Source organism: Sapajus apella, unplaced genomic scaffold (assembly GCF_009761245.1).
Source record: "Sapajus apella isolate SASKATOON/1434 unplaced genomic scaffold, GSC_monkey_1.0 scaffold69, whole genome shotgun sequence".
In the NCBI taxonomy this organism is placed as follows: domain Eukaryota; kingdom Metazoa; phylum Chordata; class Mammalia; order Primates; family Cebidae; genus Sapajus; species Sapajus apella.
The window spans coordinates 10,026,164-10,048,164 of record NW_022437009.1 but is presented as its reverse complement, the minus strand read 5'-3'; the positions used below and the strand labels follow the sequence as shown (position 1 = coordinate 10,048,164).

Genomic DNA, 22,001 nt, shown 5'->3' with positions numbered 1-22,001 from the left:
GTCTTAGTCCATTTTTTTGTTGCTATAACAGAAAACCAAAGACTGGGTAATTTCTAAAGGAAAGAGTTATTTTTTTGCAGTTCTGGAGTCTGGAGAGCCCAAAGTCAAGGGGTTGCATCTGGTGAGGCTTTCTTAAACTGCATGGTGAGAGAGCAAGAGCATGTGGGCCAGCTCAGATCACCCTTCCTCTTCTTATAAAGCCATCAGTTCCATCACAGGGGCCCTACCCTGATGATTTTATCTAATCCTGATTACCCCCTCAAGGCTCCACCTCCAAATACCATCAACATATGAATTTGAGGGTTGAGTTTCCAACATATGGAATTTGGGGGACACATTCAAACCATAGCACTTGGTATCTGACTACCCTCAATATCTTAGCACCCTATCCTGCTTTCAGCAATAATCCTGTTAGGTCAGTTTAGCAAGAAACTTCTTATCTTTGATGTTTCTCTTAGTAATTTTCCGTCCACTGACTCTCATCCTGCTCTTTGGTCATAAATCCCTACTATTTCTTGTTGGAGTCAGAGTTAAGTCCAATTCCTCTTCTTCACTGCAAGGTCTGGTTGTAGTGGTCTCTAGCACCATACGCTCTCTTACATAAAGTCTGCCCTACCATCTTTAGTTTCACGAGCAAATTTTCCTTTGACACTTTTCAGCATTTATTTCTCTATATTTGTCTATTGCTTGTTGGACCCACCAAGCACTGTTATGTACCATGACCGCAGACACTTGTCCCTCATTTTATCTTAACCGCTTGGCACACGGGAGACATTTATTAAATGTTTGTTGAATGAGTGATTAGCACTCGTTACAACTGTAACTCTGTGAAGACTATGATGCTATCCATTTTGTTCTTTACAAAATACCCCAAGCCTTGAACAAGTCTTTGATAAGTGCAAAGCGATTTAGAGGAAGGAGGGGTGACTAAACTGACTGAAGAAGCTAAGGGAAGCCTCACAGATACAATTACATTTAAAGTGAAACTGAAAGGGAGGAAGACTAAAAAGATCAAAAAGGGAAGAGCTGCAGACAGAGTACTGTGTTGGTCAGCCAAGATGGCTTCTATCACTGGCCGCCACACTTAATATGGCGACCAGGTAAAGTTCCCGGAGAAAATCACGCGAGAGTTGCATCACGGCGGCTGTCCGCGAATTAAGCTGGGGGTGTGGAGCAGCCAAGATGGAGCCGGTAGCCGGCAGTCCGGGCCCACTGATCGTGAACAACAAGCAGCCCCAGCCTCCGCCACCTCCGCCACCGGCAACCGCACAGCCTCCACCTGGGGGACCGCGGGCCGTCGCGGGCCTCCTGCCCGGGGGCAAAGCCCGCGAGTTCAACCGCAACCAGCGCAAAGACTCGGAGGTCAGGAGCTTCGGGGGGCGAGGCTAGCACTGGGCTGGGGGCGCCGGGGGTCCCAGGCACTGTGCCGCTCTAAGGGCCAGGCCGGACTTCCCGAAGGGCTCGGTAGAGCCCGGGCAGGAGCTGTCACTATACAGCGAAAGGAGCAGGAAGCGAGGTTGGCAGCTCCTGGGATCGGGGGCATGAAGCCCGGGTCCCCGCTCGAGCTCCGCCGCCCGGGAGAGCGTCCGGGAGGCGGCGACCGCGGGTTTGCTGCCCTGGGCCCCGGCTGTGGGCGTGGCCTCGAGGCCCCTGCCACTGGGGAAGCCGCCTTCGCCCCAACTCGTGGGTGGGAATTTGGGGGCCTGTGTGCACTCCAGGGCGCTAGGCGGCCGCGCCCCCAACCTCTAATCATCTCAGGCCTCTGCCCCTGGCACGGGAGCGCCGGCTCCTGGGTCGTGCCGCGCGCAGAGGATGGCGCGTGTGGGCAGGGAAGGCACCGGCGAGTATCTAGGAGGCACTTAGGGCCAGACCGAGCTAATTATCACTGAGAGTATTGCGCGGCCGGAGGTCCCGAGAGTAGGAGGGGGAAACGTGCCTTGTTCTTCTGACCTGAGCCGGAGCAGGCCTTGGGTTGACAGTGCCTCTGGTGGGTATTTTGCCCAGTGCGCCGGATACTGAACTGTTAAGAGAAATAGACATTTTAGAGCATGCATTAGGACCCAGCATTCCTTCCTCTCTCACTAGTGAGCCGTTCCTGCCGTTCTGGAGATGGCATAGTCTGGAGCCAACTAGTAACCTCACCCCAAGTTAAAGAATTCCTCCCACTGCATTCCTCTGCAGAATTCATGAATGAAGATACACATGTTGGGGCGTTTTAGGGCTTCTTAATCAGCACGTTCCCAGAGCACTTACTATGCCATCTCCTATGTTAATCAGCCCCCAAGCGAATCAACCAAGTTAACGAGAGGGAATTCCTCATTGTCCAAGCATAATGTACTCATTCATACCAAAGAGAGACGATACTATCTTAAGACTGTGAAATCAGTTCCTCACAAGCTTTTGTTTTTGTTAGCAAGCCTAAACCCCTGATCAAACATGTCAACAATTGGCAACCCCCGAAGTAGAAGTAATTTGAGCTTAGAGTAAATAATTTGAAAAAACAAAGAAACTGACCTTTAAGGAGCCCTTGCATGCTAGGATGATGGACATCAGTGGTAATTACTCAGTTTTTCAAGTATGGAGGATTACTAATGTGGAGGGCAGTGAACTACTTTCATCATGAGAGGAGTTATCATTTTGAAAAACGGTTTAAATTTTCCTAAGTAGCTATGAATGGTCAAATAAATACCCTTTGACGAATTTTAATTTCTCTTTTTACCCTTTAGTTTCCCCATAGAGGCCGGGAGCGGTAGCTCACGCCTGTAATCCCAGCACTTTGGGAGGCCGGGTGGGGGGGGGGGGGGGGGCTGATCACGAGGTCAGGAGATCGAGACCATCCTGGCTAACATGGTGAAACCCCGTCTCTACTAAAAATACAAAAAATTAGTGGGGCATGGTGGCACGGGCCTGTAGTCTCAGCTACATGAGAGGCTGAGGCAGGAGAATCACTTGAACCTGGAAGGTGGAGGTTGCCGTGAGCCGAGAGAGATCATGCCACTGCACTCCAGCCTGGGCAACAGCGAGACTCCGCCTCCAAATACATACATACATACATTTCCAAATAGACTCATTACATGAAAGACCAGTCAAATGGACACATTTAAGCCGAGACCTGTCTAAATCCATTTATTTATTTATTTATTTATTTATTTTAAAGATGGGGTTTCACCATGATGGCCAGGCAGGTCTTGACTCCTGACCTCAGGTGATCCACCCACCTCGGCCTCCCAAAGTGCGAGGATTACAGGCGTGAGCCACCGCGTCCGGCTAAATCCGTTTCTTTAAAGAGGCTGATGCTGTGATCTTCCTTTAGTCATAGCTGAAATCTGTAGTTGGGAGCTTGATCAGTGAATGCCTGGAGGACAGGGAGGCTGACATTTGATGAGAGCCCACTGTTGTAGTACATAATTTTGATTAGTCCTTAAAAATCTTCAAGGTAGGTTTTCATAATTAACATTCAATGAATGAAGAAACTAAAGTTCAGCAACTTGTGTGAGTGTACACTGTGTTGTCTCTGAACACAGTGTGGAGTTCTTGTTTGTGGGAATGGTTTTTTTTTTTTTTTGAGACAGAGCCTCCCTCTTTTGCCCAGGCTGGAGTGCTGTGGCTCAATCTCTGCTCACTGCAACCTCCACCTCCTGGGCTCAAGATATTCTCCTGCCTTAGCCTCCCCAGTAGCTGGGATTACAGGTGTGCACTACCATGCCTGGCTGATTTTTGTATTTTTATTAGAGACTGGGTTTTACCATGTTGTCCAAGCTGGTTTTGAACTCCTGACCTCAAATGATCCCCCCACTTTGGCCTCCCAAAGTGCTGGGATTACAGATGTGAGCCACCGCGCCTGGCTGTTTCTGGGTATGCTATGTCATTTTGTGACTGGTCTTTATCTTCCCACGTAGATTGTAATTAAACCTAAGGACTTTACCTGTTTTTTTTTCTCACTTCTGTCTTCCCACTACAAGTCTTCCAAGATGGTATGTTCTCAGTAATCACCTATTTCCAGCAGGAAAAAGATTGTCTTTGTCACATTCTCTCTTATGTTGAGAGGGGCTGCTGCCTTCTTTGTCAGTTCTTACTGAAATTTGAGACAAGGGTGGGAAAGCTGAGAGTTTCAATACTTGTTTTGCCCTGTGCTATTGATAGCCCACTAGCCAGAAAGAAATAAGACTTCCAGAATCTTAGCATCACGTGGAAGGACCATTCACTGCACAAAATCCATAGAAACCTTGTATTTATTTATTTAACAAATATTTGAGTATAGACCATTCATTCACTCACTTATTCATGCCAGGTACTATGCTGGACCTTGTGAAATCATTGGTAAGTTAAATGAATGATGTTCTTATTCTCCAGGAACTTGCAGTCTTGTGGAAAAGCAGACACCAAACACATCCTATAATGATTAGTTATGATAAGTGCTCTGAAGGAAAGGTATAGGATATTCTTAGAGGTTTTAGGAAACAAAATGTGAAGAAAACATCAAAAAAGTGGTATCCTGTAACACAACAGTGTCTTGAAGCATGTGTTTCTTTCTTTGAAAGAATGATCTTGTTCCTAAAGCTCCTTCTTCTCAGCAGGGCTATTCGGAGTCGCCTGATCTGGAGTTTGAGTATGCTGACACGGACAAGTGGGCTGCAGAGCTTTCGGGTAAGGCAGGGACCTTTGTGTTATTTGGGGGTGGTTTTTTCCTCATTGGTCTTTAAGAAAATTAAGAATGAATATCATTTAGGACTTCATTTCTTTCCCTAGTTAGTTCTGTTAATGATATATATAAAAAACATGTTAGTTATTTGATTCAAGCCTTATGTATCTTATAACTTTTTGTTGTCCTTTACTTTTATGAAGCCGGCTAGAGCCCAGTCCCGTTGTGAGACAGTGATGTTCCTTGGCTGTCCACTGTGACCCTGACAGTGGTCTGTCCTCCAGCAATGGGTCATGAGGGATGCCTCCATCTGTGCCCATCTGCTGCTGCCACTGCCACTCTCATGTAACACGAGGTCGGTGTGAGCTGCTTCTCTGAGCCTCTAATAATACAGGTCCTGCTCAAGAGGTAGCAGCCACTTGTGAGATGCATCCCAGGTGGCCGACAGCCCTGGCATGGCATGGTGGGATGGGTGCACATCAGACTGGAAGTGCGCAGATGGCATTCTGGCACTCTGGTTCTCTCTGTTGTGCACGTCAGAGCACTAAGATCCCTTTCATAATTAGAGAGCTTAGTCTGGGAGTCACTGTGACTCAGGGACAGAGTTGAGAGTGGAAGCAAACGCCTTGCCTTCTCTGCATATGTGAGACCTGGTGTGCAATGCAGACATGGAACCAGTGGTGACGAGACTTTGTTCCGACAGAGCTTTACAGCTACACGGAAGGGCCAGAATTCCTGATGAATCGAAAATGCTTTGAGGAGGACTTCCGGATCCATGGTGAGATGATTTCCCCCACTTCTTGCTTCCTTTGCCCTGCATGACAAGAGCTGCAGGGTTTCTTTTAGGTATCTGAATGACCTGTGTCATCCTGGAACAGCCTGAGAAACCTGCTTGAACCCTGATGGTTCAAAGCCAGATACATGTAGAGTGGGCTTGGGCACTTTGGTGGGGGCTTTTCAGAATGTGCATATGGGGAGAAAAAATAATTCATGCGATTAAAACTGCACCCAAAATACCAGTGTTTCAATTTGGAAATCAAATTCATAGAGCAGTAGTATGATCTTACCACTTACATAGGGGGTAACTTGTCTTTCTGGTCCTATGGCAGTTCTAAATTTGGTGAGTTAACATGGGTCCATGCCATTGTGAGGATTGTTCTAGGCTCAGGTGTAACTGGCTTCTTGCCCTGCAGTGACAGACAAGAAGTGGACTGAGCTGGACACCAACCAGCACCGGACCCATGCCATGAGGCTTCTGGATGGCTTGGAAGTCACTGCCAGGGAGAAGAGACTCAAGGTGGCTCGAGCAATTCTCTACGTTGCTCAAGGTATTGAATGGACTTCCACAGGCTCCCCTGGCACCTCTACCAGTGAGATTGCCCACTCAGATGCAGGGAGGGGCTCAGTGAGCTGAACCCTGTGTTGCAGGCACGTTTGGGGAGTGCAGCTCGGAGGCAGAGGTGCAGTCCTGGATGCGCTACAACATCTTTCTCCTCCTGGAGGTGGGCACGTTCAATGCTTTGGTGGAGCTTCTGAACATGGAAATAGAGTGAGCAATTTTTAGGGACTGAGTAGGGAAAGGGAGGGGAGGGTGGGAAGGGGGACAGAGTTTGCAGAACTAACTGGCTTTTAGAAGGTTAAATGGGCCACATGGGGCAGAAGGTCTGGTCCTAGGCTCTGTTCTGGCCACCCAGGTTGAATAACAGAGTTGCTTACTTACCTTGAAGACTGATGGAGACTAATGACAGGTCGCTGCAGCTCCCCGATGCCAGAGTTTTTTACGCCAGACAGTGCAGGCCCTGGCCAGGCCTGGGGTGCTCCTCAGGAGACTCCTCACTTTGAGCTCTCTTTTGAACCTGCAGACTCTGCTGTGTGTGTCCTGCAGTTTCCCCCTTGGCAGGAGGCCAGGCATAAGACTGACACATGGGCGTAACCAGTGCCTGGCCTTGCCTGTGTCACCTTTGTCCCTCGTCCAGTGGACAGGTTAGCCGCTGCTCATCTAATGATAACACTGTCAATGATAATAGCTAAGACCACTCATTGAGTGCCTGTGTGTCGCGGGCATTGTTCTCAGGACATTACATGTATTAATTCATGCTGAGGATACTATTATCATCCCTATTTTTTTTTTTTTTTTGAGACGGAGTCTCGCTCTGTTGCCCCAGCTGGAGTGCAGTGGTGTGATCTCAGCTCACTGCAATCTCTGCCTCCCATGTTGAAGTGATTCTCCTGCCTCAGCCTCCCGAGTAGCTGGGATTACAGGCACCTGCCACCACGTCCGGCTGATTTTTATGTTTTTAGTAGAGATGGGGTTTCACCATGTTGGCCAGGCTGATCTCGAACTCCTGACCTCAGATGATCCACCTGCCTTGGCCTCCCAAAGTGCTGGGATTACAGGTATGAGCCACCGTGCCCAGCCGTGGCCTGAGTTCTTAACCACCGTATTCTATGGCCTCTTGTGCAGCCCAAGCATGTGTCACAGCATTTTGTTTCCCCATTGGTCAGTACTTGTCAGGGTCTTCATTTACCCTCCTTGGAGGAAGATGCTGACTCTCAAAATCTCCTGCAGCAACAGTGCCGCCTGCAGCAGTGCTGTGAGGAAGCCTGCCATCTCCCTGGCTGACAGCACAGACTTGAGGTGAGGCAAGCAGCAAGCCTGGGCTCCCAAGCGTTAGTCAGAGATGAGATCAGAGCAGGGCGTGGGAGGCTGTCTTTTGGTGTCCTTGGTGTGTGTGCTTCTGTACACGCTCATCTGCAGGTGTGATGGGCTCAGTGTGAATGATGAGTAGGAACTGCTGAGGGCTTGTCTTAGGTGGGGCTCTGGGTTGAGACTCCCAAAGGCAATCCAGGGTCAAGTGACTTATTAGAGCCACAGCTAAGTGTGGGCCTCCTCCTCACACTGTTACGAGGACCAGGTATGGGGTGTTTTATATTTGGATGAAACACATGATGATGTTCCCTGGGCTCCCGCCTTCTTGTGTATACAGCTTGATCCTCATCTTCATTGGATTAGACCCAACAACTTCCTTATGTTTTATGGCTGCCCAGGAGTTCAAGCAACTGCTAAACAACAAGATGACCCTTCAGTTTTTTAGGGTTGAAATCTGGCTGTTTGGTGAATTTGGAGTTTGTAGATTGTGTTTGTAGTGTTCCCTCCCGGGTGTTAGGATCCCTGGGTGTCACCTCCCAGCTCCTGCTTTCCACTTCCTCGTCATAAACCCTGTTTTTGTTCTCACTGTGACCCTCTTCTACTTTGACCCTACAGCTCACTACCACCACTGTGGTATTTTTCTTTTTAGGAAGCTTAGGGCGGTAAATGCTTTTGGCCATTCTTGTTCATGTTCGCTTATTCACTACCATTTATTAATATTAAGCCCTTGCTTTGAGCAAGCACTTTGTTAGACCCTAGGGGGCTCCCTTGACTCCCGATCCTACTCCATTGTGAGCTGGCTCTTGTCCTCAGGGTCCTGCTCAACATCATGTACCTGATAGTGGAGACTGTTCACCAGGAGTGTGAGGGTGACAAGGCTGAGTGGAGGACCATGCGACAGACCTTCAGAGCCGAGCTGGGTAGGACCCTGGGGATCCTCTCTAGAGGCCCTGCCTGGAAGCTGAGGCAGAAGGCTTTGGGAGGGTCCTGATACCTTTGTGTCACCTCCAGGCTCCCCACTGTACAACAATGAGCCATTTGCCATCATGCTGTTTGGGATGGTGACCAAATTTTGCAGTGGTCACGCCCCTCACTTCCCCATGAAGAAAGTTCTCTTGCTGCTCTGGAAGACAGTACTGGTGAGCACCTCCTTGGAGAAGAACTCAGGTGGTAGGGGATGGGCAGTAGGAAGACTGTTCCTTGAATATCCTTTTGAATATTGAATTATGTGACTGTAAAACTGCTTTGGTAAGAAAAATATATATATTTTAAAAGCTGCTAAAAGGAGATGACAAAGAAGTGCCACTTTTGTTCCATTGTAGCCAACGAGGACATAGGCCTTGAGTCAGAATAGACTGTTGGCTCCTGACCCCAGGAAGCTGTTTTCTCAGTCATAGACAGCTCTCCCCCAGACAAGTTGCCTCTCAGCAAGCAGCTCTGAACCTGGAGTTTGTAAAGGGATTTGAGGAAAGTTAAAGCTGGTGTAATCGGGGCCCTGGTTAAATGTCATTTGAAGGGGCAAGAGTGAGCCCTGAGCCAGCCTTTATTTTCTTTAGGGTATGCTGTCAACCTGATTCTATGTCTAGGTAGGGAGGGACTGGCCGCCAGGGTGGGCCGGCCAGCACACCAGGCTTGGAGTGTTATTAGCAGCCAGGCCATCCCAGGAGGAGTGGCATGGGGAGACAGTGGAGGTGCGTTGGGACTGCTGCCACACTGGGGCTCATCCTTCCTTCTTTCAGAATGGGTTGACCCTGGAGCCAGTAAGTATAGGATTTCTTAAGAGTGATTGACACATTTTATCTTGGCCACATATCCTGTTCTTCACAAAACCTTGCTAAGGCCAGAGAGGAAAGCTGAATTGCTCAGAAACAGTAAAACTAAGCAGTCTAAAATTGCTGCATGGTTCTGGGGTTTCTGCTTCTTGGGAGATGTTTAGATGAAGCTTTTTTTTTTCTTTCAAATTTGAGCAACCAACTGTATTTCCAATTTGACTTCGAAAGACTTGCATGTACAACTTGTGAAACACATGAGTCTTACCAACTTTTCTAGGAATTTGAAGGGTTAGGCTGTTTGCCTTTTTTAAAATTGAAGAGTATGTCATAGGTGCAGAGTGCAGTGTGTCTATACGAGAGTCAGTCAGCCTGCATCTCTACTCTCCTTGTTCCTTTTTCTCCTTTCCCTTGATGATATCACTGAATTCTTCTGGCAAGTGGCTTTAGTCCCTTGTTCAGAGGTTGCCTGGGTCTCTATAAAGGCATGGATCATGATGTCATGGGTGCTTCTGAGCCTGACACAATGGTCAGGGACCAGCCCTGTGGCCATGTTGACACTGGCTCTGCTCCCATCTGTGATGCAGTGCACGCTGGGTGGCTTTGAGGAGCTGCAGAGCATGAAGGCTGAGAAGCGCAGCATCCTGGGTCTCCCGCCACTTCCTGAGGACAGCATCAAAGTGATTCGCAACATGAGGGCCGCCTCTCCACCAGCATCTGCTTCAGACTTGATTGAGCAGCAGCAGAAACGAGGCCGCCGAGAGCACAAGGTGAGGGTGACAGAGGTCCCTGCGACTCCTGAGGGTCCTCAAGGTGCATGCTTGCAGCAGTGCGGTCCTTGGAGGAGCAGGGCTGCTGGAAATGAGCTCTGAGTAACCAGTCAGAATCATGCCTCCAAGGCAAGGACACTTTGTCCCCTACTCTGGTCTAGTTTATGATGTGTGCTCAGCACGTGGTGCTTTTGAGGGACTGGAGGAAGAAGTAGTTGATTGTTTGGCCCCCGTCTTGACTCTGCCTCTGGTTGTTCCACTGTTCTTAGCTCTACCCGACACACCTCTGTGCTGTGTCTCCTCCAGCCTCACTTCCCTGGTCTGCGTCCTCAGTTGGCTCTTGTCTCATCTCCGTTCCCTGGTTTCAGGCTCTGATAAAGCAGGACAACCTAGATGCCTTCAACGAGCGGGATCCCTACAAGGCTGATGATTCTCGAGAAGAGGAAGAGGAGAATGATGATGACAACAGTCTGGAGGGGGAAACATTCCCCCTGGAACGGGATGAGGTGATGCCTCCCCCACTACAGCACCCGCAGACTGACAGGCTGACCTGTCCCAAGGGGCTACCATGGGCTCCCAAGGTCAGGTGAGTCTCAGACCTCCGGAGCACTCTTGGCTCCTGAAGCTAGAGCCCTCACACCCTCAGGCCTGCCCCCTGGCCTGCGTCACCGTGTGTGGGCAGGCTGACCCTGGCTCTGCGATGAGGCTCTTTTAAAGCGCCCTGTGCTGGCCTGAGGGTCTCAGGGAGGCTGGCCTTGCTGGTCTCCCACAACATGGCCCCCATGTGGCTACTGAGTCAGCAATTTGAGTTAGCTCTTGGTTAGTTAGGCATGCTAGTGAAAGGGAATAGGAAACAAACAAAAACAAGAGCATTTAAGCAAACATGCCCCCATCCACCCTGGGGTTGTATATGATTTTTAACAGAACAGTGATAGATTAAGGAAGCGTTTCTTTAGAGCCATAATGAAAATGTTTGAGATATATGTGGGTAAATTGATGGATGGGAAGGTACCTGGAGATACATAAATGGCGTCTGTTTGATAGGCAGCAACTTAAGAAATAAAATAGATGTATGTGTGAGAGGATATAGAAGTCACTTTCTTGATCCAGGTAAAGCCTCAGTTTTCAGTGATCTGTGAAGGGAATGTAAAACAGATCATCAGAAAATGCAAGGTTTGCTGATTGTTTGGGATAGGAAAATGTGACCTGTATGAAAAATCGGTGGCCTATAGCTTTGTTTAAAAATTTTAATATTTAAGAAAGTCTGCTGACAAACTTGTTCATACTTTCTGAATAAAGTATGTTTTTAAGTTTGATGTATCCCCTTAATTTTATGAATAAACTAATTAACATATATTTTCAGGTTATTGATCCAGTAAAATTATAAGAAACATTAAAATACTGTGAAAATTTCCATTTTTTCCCCTTTTTTCAAAGAGAAAAACAATTGTAGGAGACTTTTCTTGTCCTGGCCTCACACTTTCTGGATGTTCTACGTTTTTGTTAACTGTAACACTTTGAAATAGCTTTTGTTAAAAACCTTTTCTCTCTCTTGTTTTGGGGGCATGGCAGAGAGAAAGACATTGAGATGTTCCTCGAGTCCAGCCGCAGCAAATTTATAGGTTACACTCTAGGCAGGTGAGTAGAAGCTGAGTTCCTTTTGCTGTGAGCTCTCCTGGCCTTTGGTGTTTGGGGTCCCAGGTGAATTGATGTCAAGGCTCAACACAGGGCCTTCTTTATTCTCCAGTGACACGAACACAGTGGTGGGGCTGCCCAGGCCAATCCACGAAAGCATCAAGACTCTGAAACAGGTGAGTGGCTTTGGGTGAGCTTTTGGCCTCATTGGGTCCCAAGTGAGTCAAGAGAAACCAGCCTGTAGGGAGAGGGTTTTAAGACTGTTGTCTGCTTGAAGGAACCTGGGGTAGAGGCAGGGGTAGACTTTGAAATAACCTTACAAACAGTCTTTTATAAGTTTTGCTAGTTTTATTATAAGTTTTACTTGTTTAAGCTGAGCTTTTTTTTGGGACTGACTGGAAAGTCTTTAAAGATTATATTACCTGACCACTGGGCGCCAAGGTATATGCCTGTAGTCCCAGCTACTCAAGAAGCTGATGCAGGAGATCAGCCTCTTGACTGAGCACAGGAGATCAAGGCTGCAGTGAGCTATGATCACGCCCCTGCACTCTAGCATAGGCTACAGAGTGAGACCCCCGACTCTTTAAAAAAAAGGATTATATTATTTGACAGTTGTTAGAATTCTTTTTTTTTTTCCCCCCTGACAGTCTCGCTCTTATTGCCTAGGCTGGAGTGCAATGGCGTGATCTTGGCCCACCGCAACCTCTGCCTCCCGGATTCAAGTGACTCTTCTGCCTCTGCCTCCTGAGTAGCTGGGATTACAGACATGCACTACCACACCTAGCTAATTTTGTATTTTTAGTAGAGATGGGATTTCTCCATGTTGGTCAGGCTGGTTTTGAACTCCCAACCTCAGGTGACTTGCCAGCCTTGGCCTCCCAAAGTGCTGGGATTATAGGTGTGAGCCACCGCGCCCGGCCTTGACAGTTGCTGGAATTCTAAGGAGCCCAATAAATAGCCCTCCTTTTCCTTGCTCACATTCTCAGGCAGTTGAAGTAGAATAGTAGGCAGATGGAGATTGTAATGCCAACTTTATAGCTCATAGAGCCGTGGAGAATGAGGCTTAATACAGCAGTAGCGTCCTAATACATTGTTCCAGAATTAGGCAGAGTTACCTACCAGTTCCAGGCAATGCAGAGAGACCCTGCTAAGCTTGGTGGGGGAGGAGAAGAGAGCACAGGCTCTCAGCAGGCAGACAGGTTCTAAAGGGGAAAGAGAAGGGTGGGGACAAGGCTGCTCTGTGTCCCCTCCCTTAGTCTCCAGTCAGAGAGAGAGGAGCGAGTGTCTGGACGGGGCAGAAAGAGACAAGGGGTGTTTGGCACACCCCTGTCTCTCCACATGGGAGAGAACATTAAGAGTGGGGAAGAGGTGTCTCCCCTAACAGCTATCTGGAGTGAAACTATTTATATGTTTTTGAAATATATTTTTGGAATTTGTAGTACTAAGTGGTCTCTGTGCATCTGGGCTTTTTGAGTACTTGATTTTGCATTTAGTTTTTCTCCTGTCACTGTTGCTATCCGAAAGCACCTTTCCCTCCTTTAATTTACTTTTTTCTTATCTACTATGGGCTTCTTACCCTGTTGCAAGAGGTAGGTGCCCACTTTGAAAAATATTTTGGGGCCGGGCATGCTGGCTCACTCCTATAATCCCAGCACTTTGAGAGGCCGAGGTGGGTGGATCACCTGAGGTCAGGAGTTCAAGACCAGCCTGGCCAACATAGCAAAACCTCATCTCTACTAAAAATACAAACATTAGCTGGGCATGGTGGTGCATGCCTGTAGTCCCAGCTACTTGGGAGGCTGAGGCAGGAGACTCACTTGAACCTGGGAGGCGGTGATTGCAGTGAGCCAAGATCACGCCACTGCACTCCAGCCTGGGTGACAGAGGAAGACTTCATCTCAAAAAAGAAAAATATTTGGGTTTGGGATTTTAGTTAGGGATTTTTGTGGTGACTGAATCCTTTTTCAGAAGACTGTGTTTGAAGACATGTGTGGGGTTTTTGCTAGAGTGCGGGGAGTTTGGCCAGAGAATGTTTTCCCAGCTCCTCTTTTCACGTCTCTCCCTCCAGCACAAGTACACATCAATTGCAGAGGTCCAGGCGCAGATGGAGGAGGAGTACCTCCGCTCCCCTCTCTCAGGGGTAAGTTGGGGGTCCTCTTCAGCCCCCCAGGATCCCCAGCTCTTCCCAGGCATTGTGCTGGGATTAGACCACAAAGCTGCCCCAGTCTGTCCCCTCAAAGAGCTCCCAGACTACCTCCCAGTGCAGAGGGTGACACGTGTCTAGTGCAGGGTTAAGAATACAGACTGAGCCAGGACCCTGCCTCTGACCCCTGGCTCCACCACTTCATGGATGGCAATTTAGGCAAGTTACAGAGTCTCCCTATGCTTTATTTCCTTGTCTGTAAAATAGGAATACTAAGACCGTCATAGGGTTATAAGGATGAACTGAGTTATTACAAGTAAAATGCTTGACACATTCTGTGTGTTCAGGGTTTGCTATTATCATTAACATCATGATGTACATCACTGTTTACAGGTTCTCCTCCAGCCAGCTAGGAAGCTGGCTCAGGAGATTGTATTCTGGGCTGGGGTTTTACGCTTGCACCCATTATGTTAAAAGGGAGAAGAAGAAGTTGAGCAAGTCCCTGCAGAAACCCTCTACCAAGGCTTGCTCCCCAGCTTGCCTCAGTATATGGTGAGTGGCGCCTGCCGTGGGACCCTCCCACTACACTAGCCTTAGAGTGGGCCCTGCCCTCTTCCTGCCACCTTTGGACCAACAGGAGGACTGCTCAGGGCTTAATTTTGGCCCTGGGCTCTCAGACCTGTGTCTGAAGGGTCTGCTCTTCCCAGATTGCCCTCCTGAAGATCCTGTTGGCCGCAGCACCCACCTCAAAAGCCAAAACAGACTCAATCAACATCTTAGCAGATGTCTTGCCTGAGGAGATGCCGTGAGTAATGTTCTGTGAATGGAGCAGGGGGGCAGCAGATAGATGGGGAAGGGCAAACGTTTTCATTTTATTAGGTTGTTTGTTGTTGGCCCAGCTTCTCTGCAGGTCAAATGTAGGGATTTTTGACTCAAAAAAAGGAAACTACTATATTAAAGAGTTTCGCTGGTTGGAGAGGTGGCTTGGTCCAGTTGGCCTGGATTCTAGTGTAGATTCTGCCACTGAGCGAACTCCTGAGTGAATTGGGGAAAGTCATTTCCTCCTCTATAAAATGAATGGGACCACACTGGACATTCCCCAAAGCACCCCTCTCCAGCTGTGTGATCAGGACACCCAGGATGAGGAGGGTTAGTTTGTCCAGCAACAGCTGAACCTACACCAGGTGTAAAGCCTTCCCTTTCTGCCAGTGAGCAGGCCTGCAGAATGCTAGCAAGTGTCTCAGGGCAACAGAGTGAGATTCTTCAGAGTTCTTTTGCCCGGGGCCCTGTACTCCTGTCTTTCATGTGAGTACAATTGAGATCATGTTCTACTTTGGGAAGGACCTGAGCCTTGACCTGCTCTTCTGCCTGCCAGGGCCACCCAGCCCTGGTTGTGGCCCTGGAGTGTAGCAGTGATGGCCAGGTGAGGGAGGTGGCAGGGATTGGCTAATACCAGAGGGAGGATTGCAGGAACACTAGGCCACATGTGATGATGGTTCTAGAGAAAAAAGGAAAGAAGGTTCTAGAGTCAAATACTATATATCTGATTCATAGATTTCTCTTAGAAAGAGGAATTCCTCTTATAAAGATGTACAATGAGAAGTCCTGAATTAAGAAACCGATGTGACTCAGTGCTTCCTAAATTTATCTGACTCCAAAACCCTTCTTTTCCATTGCATGAAACTTGTCAATATCCTGGTATTCCACAAAACACAGTTTGGGGAACTCAGGTAGCAGAAGCTTAGGGGAGATCTTAGAAAGGAGAAGAAGTTCATTTTTGGAGGAAAGGCGGAGAAACAGACTAAGAATGTTTTTGAGGGCATCACGGAGAAGGAATAAATTGTGCCAGGCTACATTGCTTGGGAGGTGAATAGGGAACTCTGGGCTGACCTCTGAGATGTCCATGGCGTGAGTGGGGAGGTGGGAGTCTGCTCAGGGAGGCTCTGGAGTCCATCTTTGTTGTGGGCACCTGGAAAGGAGGTACTAAACATACTGGCGGCTCACCCAGGCAATTATGTTTCTAGCACCACAGTGTTGCAGAGCATGAAGCTGGGGGTGGATGTGAACCGCCACAAAGAGGTCATTGTTAAGGCCATTTCTGCTGTCCTGCTGCTGCTGCTCAAGCACTTTAAGCTGAACCATGTCTACCAGGTACCCGCAGGGCTTTCCCTCCTATCCTGTGGGCTGGGGCCTCAGACGCTGCTCCCCCTCCACCCCCCAAGAACAGGGGCCTTGGCCTTTGACCCCATTTGAACTCTGCATGAATGTTCTAAGACATGGACCTCCAACCAATGCCTTTCATCCCTGGAGGAAAGAGGGCAAGGTCACAAGGGGTACACTATTTTTTTTTCTGTTGGCTTCAGTTTGAATACATGGCCCAGCACCTGGTGTTTGCCAACTGCATTCCTTTGATCCTAAAGTTCTTCAATCAAAACATCATGTCCTACATCACCGCCAAGAACAGGTGATGAGGACCAGGGTCCATGAAGGGGTGGGTATGGTCAGACAGCAGAGTTCCCAGCTGCTATTTCCCCCTGCGTCCATTCAGCTAACATTTTCCCAGAATCTACAATCCAGCACTGTGCTAGGCATCAGGACACAAAGATCAATGAGACATGACCCCTGCCTGTGGAGAGCCCAGTGTGTCAAATCTGAGTCTGGCTATTCCTGCCCCAGGTGACTTGGTTGTGCCTGGGCAGGAGGGTTTTCATCCCGGGATCTAGTACTTTCTTGTCCCCTTTGTACTTTTTTTTTTTTTTTTTTTTTTTGAAGAGACTGTGGGCTGCTTGCTGTTTCTAAGGATCTCCGCCATGTGCCCTGTAGTGCTGTGCCTGCTGACTCAGCCCCTGCTGTTGGCCTGGTGCCAGCTGTACTTGACATTACTTGCTCACCGGTGTGATGTACCACAGGGCGCCGGCCAGACCTGTCTCCAGAAAGCCTTGGCATAAATTAGTTGCCCTGAGCGATCTCCTCCCCCGCCCCACATTCATTGCTGTGGGAAAAGATTTGAGGGTCTCTGCCCCTTACAAGATCAACAAGCTGGTCTCTGGCTGCAGGGGTGCCTTACAAGTTCTCTTGTAGCAGATATTTCCTCATCTTATAGCTGGGGAAACTGGGAAAGACAGTGGGACAGACCAGGTAGATTCCCGCTTCTGCTCCAACAAGTGAGGGAGGAAAGCTGGGAACTGGCTCAGGCACGGCTGCTCCGCCAGGCCCTGGGCCTTTGCTCATGGTGGGCACCTGGGTCCTCTCGCCTCTGCAGCATTTCTGTCCTGGATTACCCTCACTGCGTGGTGCATGAGCTGCCAGAGCTGACTGCAGAGAGTCTGGTGAGTGGCTGGGCTCTCCTCAGCGGTTCCTTTGGCACCAGGGTCAGTGGGTAGAGAGCCTGCCTCCCCCAACACCACAGGAATAGAGGTGTCTCCCACAGGTGAGGTCACTGTGGAGTACCCAGCTTTGAAAGCACTGTACGTGTACAGAAGGGCCAGGAGGAGGGTCCTTGCAGAGCAGAGAGATTTGGATTTAGGGACTAGTTAGGGAGTGTGGTCTTTGGGGGCTGCTGATCCAGAGCTCACTGTAGAGTGCTTCTCTCCCCGAACACTGGACTCATCAGTAGGAGCTCTGGGGGGCAGCCTGAGGCCACAGCTCCCAGTATCATGGTTCATGTTTCCTGCAGGAAAAGTCTAGGGAGCTTCCCTCTTGCCCTAGTCCCCTGACAACTTCTGGGATGGAGTCCCCAGGCTGCTCTGAGAGCAGGGGGTTCCTGGAAGAGGCCTGGAGGCCCAGCTATCCTGAGATCATGTGTGAGTGACTTTCAGAGAGTGCTGCAAACACTGCAGCCATGAGGGCTGATTGTGTCTGGATTTTCCCTGCAGGAAGCAGGTGACAGTAACCAGTTTTGCTGGAGAAACCTCTTTTCTTGTATCAATCTGCTTCGGATCTTGAACAAACTGACAAAGTGGAAGCATTCAAGGACAATGGTAAGCGAGTCAGTGCAGTCAGCAGGCTTGGAACTTGGAGCTCAAAGAAGTGTTGCATTTCACGCTGGGAGCAGGGAGTCCCCTGGGCGGAGCTCGCTGTGCCTTTTCCCTTAACTTTGCTGTAGCCATATCCTTGCATTTTAAGGGCTAATTCCCAGTTCTTGATGAGATGAACTGGAAGCTGGAAGAGGCTCAGCCATACACTGAAACAAATCTACACTTACAGAAGAGCTTTTTCCACGTTGTCTTAATCTTGATGGGTAACATAACCAGGGTTGTGAGAATCCTCCTTGACTCTGGGTCTGGATGCCTTTGGGGTGAGGAGGTCCTTAATCCTCTGATACTATGTGTCTGTGTACACAGGAATGTTTCTGGAAAGAATCCATAGCTTGCTTCAGATTCCAAAGTGACCCATAGTTAGGGTGACTAACCATCCTGGTTAGCCTGGAACTCTACCAGTTTTAGCATTTAAAGTCCTATGTATCAGGAAACCCTTCAGTCCAAGGGGAACTGGGATGGTTTGTCACCCTGCCCATAACTTCCAGAGGGTTAAGCAGCAGTGTGACCCGGGCATATGCATTTATTTCTGTCCTCAACTTGGGCTGCTTTCTTATTTCCCTTGCTAGATGCTGGTGGTGTTCAAGTCAGCCCCCATCTTGAAGCGGGCCCTTAAGGTGAAACAAGCCATGATGCAGCTCTACGTGCTGAAGTTGCTCAAGGTGCAGACCAAATACTTGGGGCGGCAGTGGCGAAAGAGCAACATGAAGACCATGTCTGCCATCTACCAGAAGGTGCGGCATCGGCTGAACGACGACTGGGCATACGGCAATGGTGAGGCCCTGCACTCAGCCAGATTGGGGTTGGGGTGTGTCGGGAAAGGTGACATCTTTCAGTCCCTCCCCATGGTACTCAGGCACTTCTCTGCCCTGAGCTTCCCACCAAGGAACAGGAAGGAGCCCAGCTCCTGCTTTTGCAGCATCAGGATAGGCACTCTAGGAAGGACTTTGGGAAGCTACTCAGGCTTGGCATCTCTGATTATGCCCCATCTCTCCCTGTCCCTCCAAGTCATTCATTTTCTAGAAATTGTTATAAGACTTTGTCCCCTCTTTTCACCCCCATTTTGGCCACCTAAACTCTTATAGTTCCTGACTGGCTTCCCTGCCTCCAGTTCCTTCCCCTCCATCAGTGCCTCAGATTTCCCTAGTGATTCTTTTTTACTTTAATTTTTTGTTTTAAAGATAGGGTCTCACTCTGTTGCCCAGCCTGGAGTGTGATCTCAGCTCACCACAACCTCTGCCTCCTGGGCTAAAGTGATCCTTCTGCCTTAGCATCCCAAGTAGCTGGGACCACAGGCACTTGCCATTATGCCCAGCTAATTGTATCTTTTTTGTAGAGACAGGGTTTTACCATGTTGCCCAGGGTGGACTTTTTTTTTTTTTTAGATAGAGATTCTGTCGCCCAGGCTGGAGTCAGTGGCACGATCTCAGCTCACTGCAACCTCCACCGCTCAAGTTTAAGCAATTCTCCCACCTCAGCCTTTCAAGCAGCTGGGACTACAACTGGATGCCACCTCGTCCAGCTAATTTTTGGATTTGTTATAGAAACGGGGTTTCACCATGTTGGCCAGGCTGGTCTCAAGTTCCTGGCCTCAAGTGATCCACCCGCCTCGGCCTTCCAAAGTGCTGGGATTACAGGCATGAGCCGCTGTGCCTTCTCAGGGTGGTCTTGAACTCCTGGGTTCAAGGGATCTATCAGCCTTGGCCTCCCAAAGGGTTGGGATTATAGGTGTGAGCCACTGCACCCGTTCCCCTGGTGAATCTTTTCAACATACAGATCCTGTGCTGTTACTGCCCTGAGTAAAATCCTTCATTAGCTTCCTATTTCCCTTAGAATTAGAATTAATCTCTTAGACAGGGCATGTGAGGCTCACTCGTCGTTTTTCATTCTCCTCCTCTGCAATCTGACCCAGCTTCCTTTTCAGCCTTGTTCCCTGCTGTCAGCCCAGCCTCCATCATACCTAGGACTCCAGGCACAAGAAGTGCTTGGTCCTGGCACATGAGCCATGTGGCTCCCACTGCTAGGCTCTGCAGGCGCTCTCCTTCTGTCCGCAGTATCTCCCCTGCCCACCTGGGCTGCTCTGTGTGTGTGTTGTTGCGTTCTTGTGCTCCTGGAATATAGCACCATGGCTAAATGACTGTGTCTGTACTCCCAATGCCCTGTGAACGTATGCAGGCCCATGGTGGCACGCAGTACCTGGTTGGGGAGTTGAGAGAGAATGAGCAAATGAGAGTATCTCCAGGCTCCTGCCTCTGACCCCAGAGAGCCAGGGAGAATGCCACTTAGACAGAAATGTATTGTACACATGGCTCTCCCTCTCTGGGTCTACATAATCTGTACAGTATAAGCCTCCTTCTCAGTACCTCTGGCATTTCTGCTTGTCCTTGACTCTCCTTTGGATCTAGGAAGTTCCTGTCATCTTTCTGAGGATGAACTCGGAGGTGTCCTGCTCCTAATTGACACTCAACATTCCTAGCCAGGCCCCTGAGCTGCAGTGAATCCATAGGGAGTTGCTACAGGGCTTGGCTCCTAACTGTGTTCTTCCTGCTTTGTCTCAGATCTTGATGCCCGGCCTTGGGACTTCCAGGCAGAGGAGTGTGCCCTCCGTGCCAACATTGAACGCTTCAATGCCCGGCGCTATGACCGGGCCCACAGCAACCCTGACTTCCTGCCAGTGGACAACTGCCTGCAGAGTGTCCTGGGCCAACGGGTGGACCTCCCTGAGGACTTTCAGATGAACTATGACTTGTGGTTAGAAAGGGAGGTCTTCTCCAAGCCCATTTCCTGGGAAGAGCTGCTGCAGTGAGGCTGTTGGTTAGGGGATTGAAACCGAAAGAAAGGATGATCTCAAGGTACTTGCAGTACTGTCCTAGTTCATTGCTGCAGTGCTCCCATTCCCCTCCAGGTGGCAGCACAGCCCCACTGTGTCCTCCACAGTCTGTCCTGGGCTTTGGTGAGCCCAGCTTGACCTCCCGTTAGTTCCCAGGTTCCTGCTCCGATGTAGTCATCTCTGCCTGGGATCCATTCTTCCTTTACTTCCTCCACCCTCCTCTCTTGGACATGGTTGGCTTTGGCTCATTTCACAATCAGACCAAGGCTGGGAAAGCTGGAGTGGGATGGGAAAACCCCTCTGCAGTGCATCTGAATTTCAGGGGTCAAGCTGATGCCTCCCAAGACACACAAATCCTTGCTTTGTCAGCTTGCAAAGGGGTAGGGTTTAGGATTAGGGCCAGGGCCAGAAAGTCAGTATTTTAGTTGTGTTCTGGAGTGGGGGTGGGGGGTTTCTGATGTCATTCCAGCCTCCTGCTACATACGTTATATCCAGAAGTAATTGCAGAGGCTCCTGCAGCTGCCTCAGCACTTTGATTTTGGACAGGGATGAGATAGGAAGAGAAGCTTCCCTTAACCAGAGGGGCCATTTTTCCTTTTGGCTTTTGAGGGCTTGTAAATATCTATATATAATTCTGTGTGTATTCTCCTGTGTCATGTTGGGGTTTTTAATGTGTTTGTGTATTCTGTTTACATTAAAAAGAAGAAAAATAATTCCCCTTGGCTTGTCTGCAGGAAATGTGGCCTCTTCCTATCTCCTCCAGGTCTAGAAAGTGTCTTTTTTCCTCCAGTATTGCTGGTCACCGCTTGTCTTTGCCAAGCTCCCCGCCACTCCCATCCTGAGGGAAGAGGAGGGGGAGTTGGCATCTATCCAGCGTAAGTTAACTCTACAGTAATCTGGGATTGCTCTTGCCCAACTCCAGAGCACTAGGTTACTCTATTGATGAATTGTCCTGAACTCCTGGGTTTGCTGGAATTTCAGTAGGAGCCCCAGGTTTCTCTGGATCACATCCCTGAGCTGGCCTCAGTCAAACCAGTGTCAGTGCTAGGGAGGGAGGGGCTAGGTGAAAGCAAGGGGATCAGCCGCTCTAGGCCCTCCCTGGGGCAGGTGGTTGGGACTGAGCGGAAACTTAAGTGCTCGGAGCCTAGGAAGCAGACCATCAGGAGTCAGGGGCATGGTAGGAAACAGAGTTGGAGGGCCGAGGACCCCACTGTGGGCGAGAGAAAAGCAAGGAAAATCTTTGTAGTAGGTGTCAGTGGACAGACACCTGGAGCCTACACTCCAGTCTCTAGACTCCTGGTTGTGTCTGCCTCAGAAGATATTACTGTTTCGATGCTGGTGAAAGGACTATTTCCATTTTAGAATTCCTGGAAGCTCTTATTTTACCTGTAGGCAGTTGTTTTATGGGTTCTTAAATCTCCAAGGGGTCTTGACTTGTAAAGGAAACAGTGTTCTGGGGAGAATCTCCCTTTCGTTGGGTCTTGTGTTCAGTGCCTGCCTGGCCTGGGACCTACTGAGCCTCAGG

The 22,001-nt window shown here is 49.2% G+C and overlaps 1 protein-coding gene across 3 annotated transcripts; it reads left to right on the top strand.

The window, feature by feature from the left end:
• The first annotated feature begins 1,145 nt into the window (after positions 1-1,145).
• STRIP1 (striatin interacting protein 1) lies at positions 1,146-21,198 on the top strand. 3 transcript variants are annotated; one of them, XM_032249822.1, is made up of 21 exons: positions 1,146-1,362; positions 4,575-4,647; positions 5,346-5,420; positions 5,836-5,970; positions 6,071-6,191; positions 7,212-7,280; positions 8,106-8,212; positions 8,304-8,431; positions 9,649-9,831; positions 10,200-10,417; positions 11,404-11,469; positions 11,579-11,642; positions 13,535-13,606; positions 14,087-14,161; positions 14,317-14,414; positions 15,634-15,760; positions 15,973-16,073; positions 16,872-16,938; positions 17,485-17,589; positions 18,216-18,420; positions 20,205-21,198. In XM_032249822.1, the coding sequence occupies exons 1-21, from the start codon at positions 1,183-1,185 to the stop codon at positions 20,450-20,452; spliced, it is 2,517 nt and encodes an 838-aa protein (XP_032105713.1). In that variant the 5' UTR covers positions 1,146-1,182; the 3' UTR covers positions 20,453-21,198. The 3 variants fall into 3 exon arrangements, with proteins under 3 accessions (XP_032105713.1, XP_032105712.1, XP_032105715.1); XM_032249821.1 differs by having other exon boundaries at positions 7,212-7,274; positions 8,100-8,212; positions 20,205-21,181; XM_032249824.1 differs by having other exon boundaries at positions 1,147-1,362; positions 4,578-4,647; positions 20,205-21,181.
• The last annotated feature ends 803 nt before the right edge of the window (positions 21,199-22,001 follow it).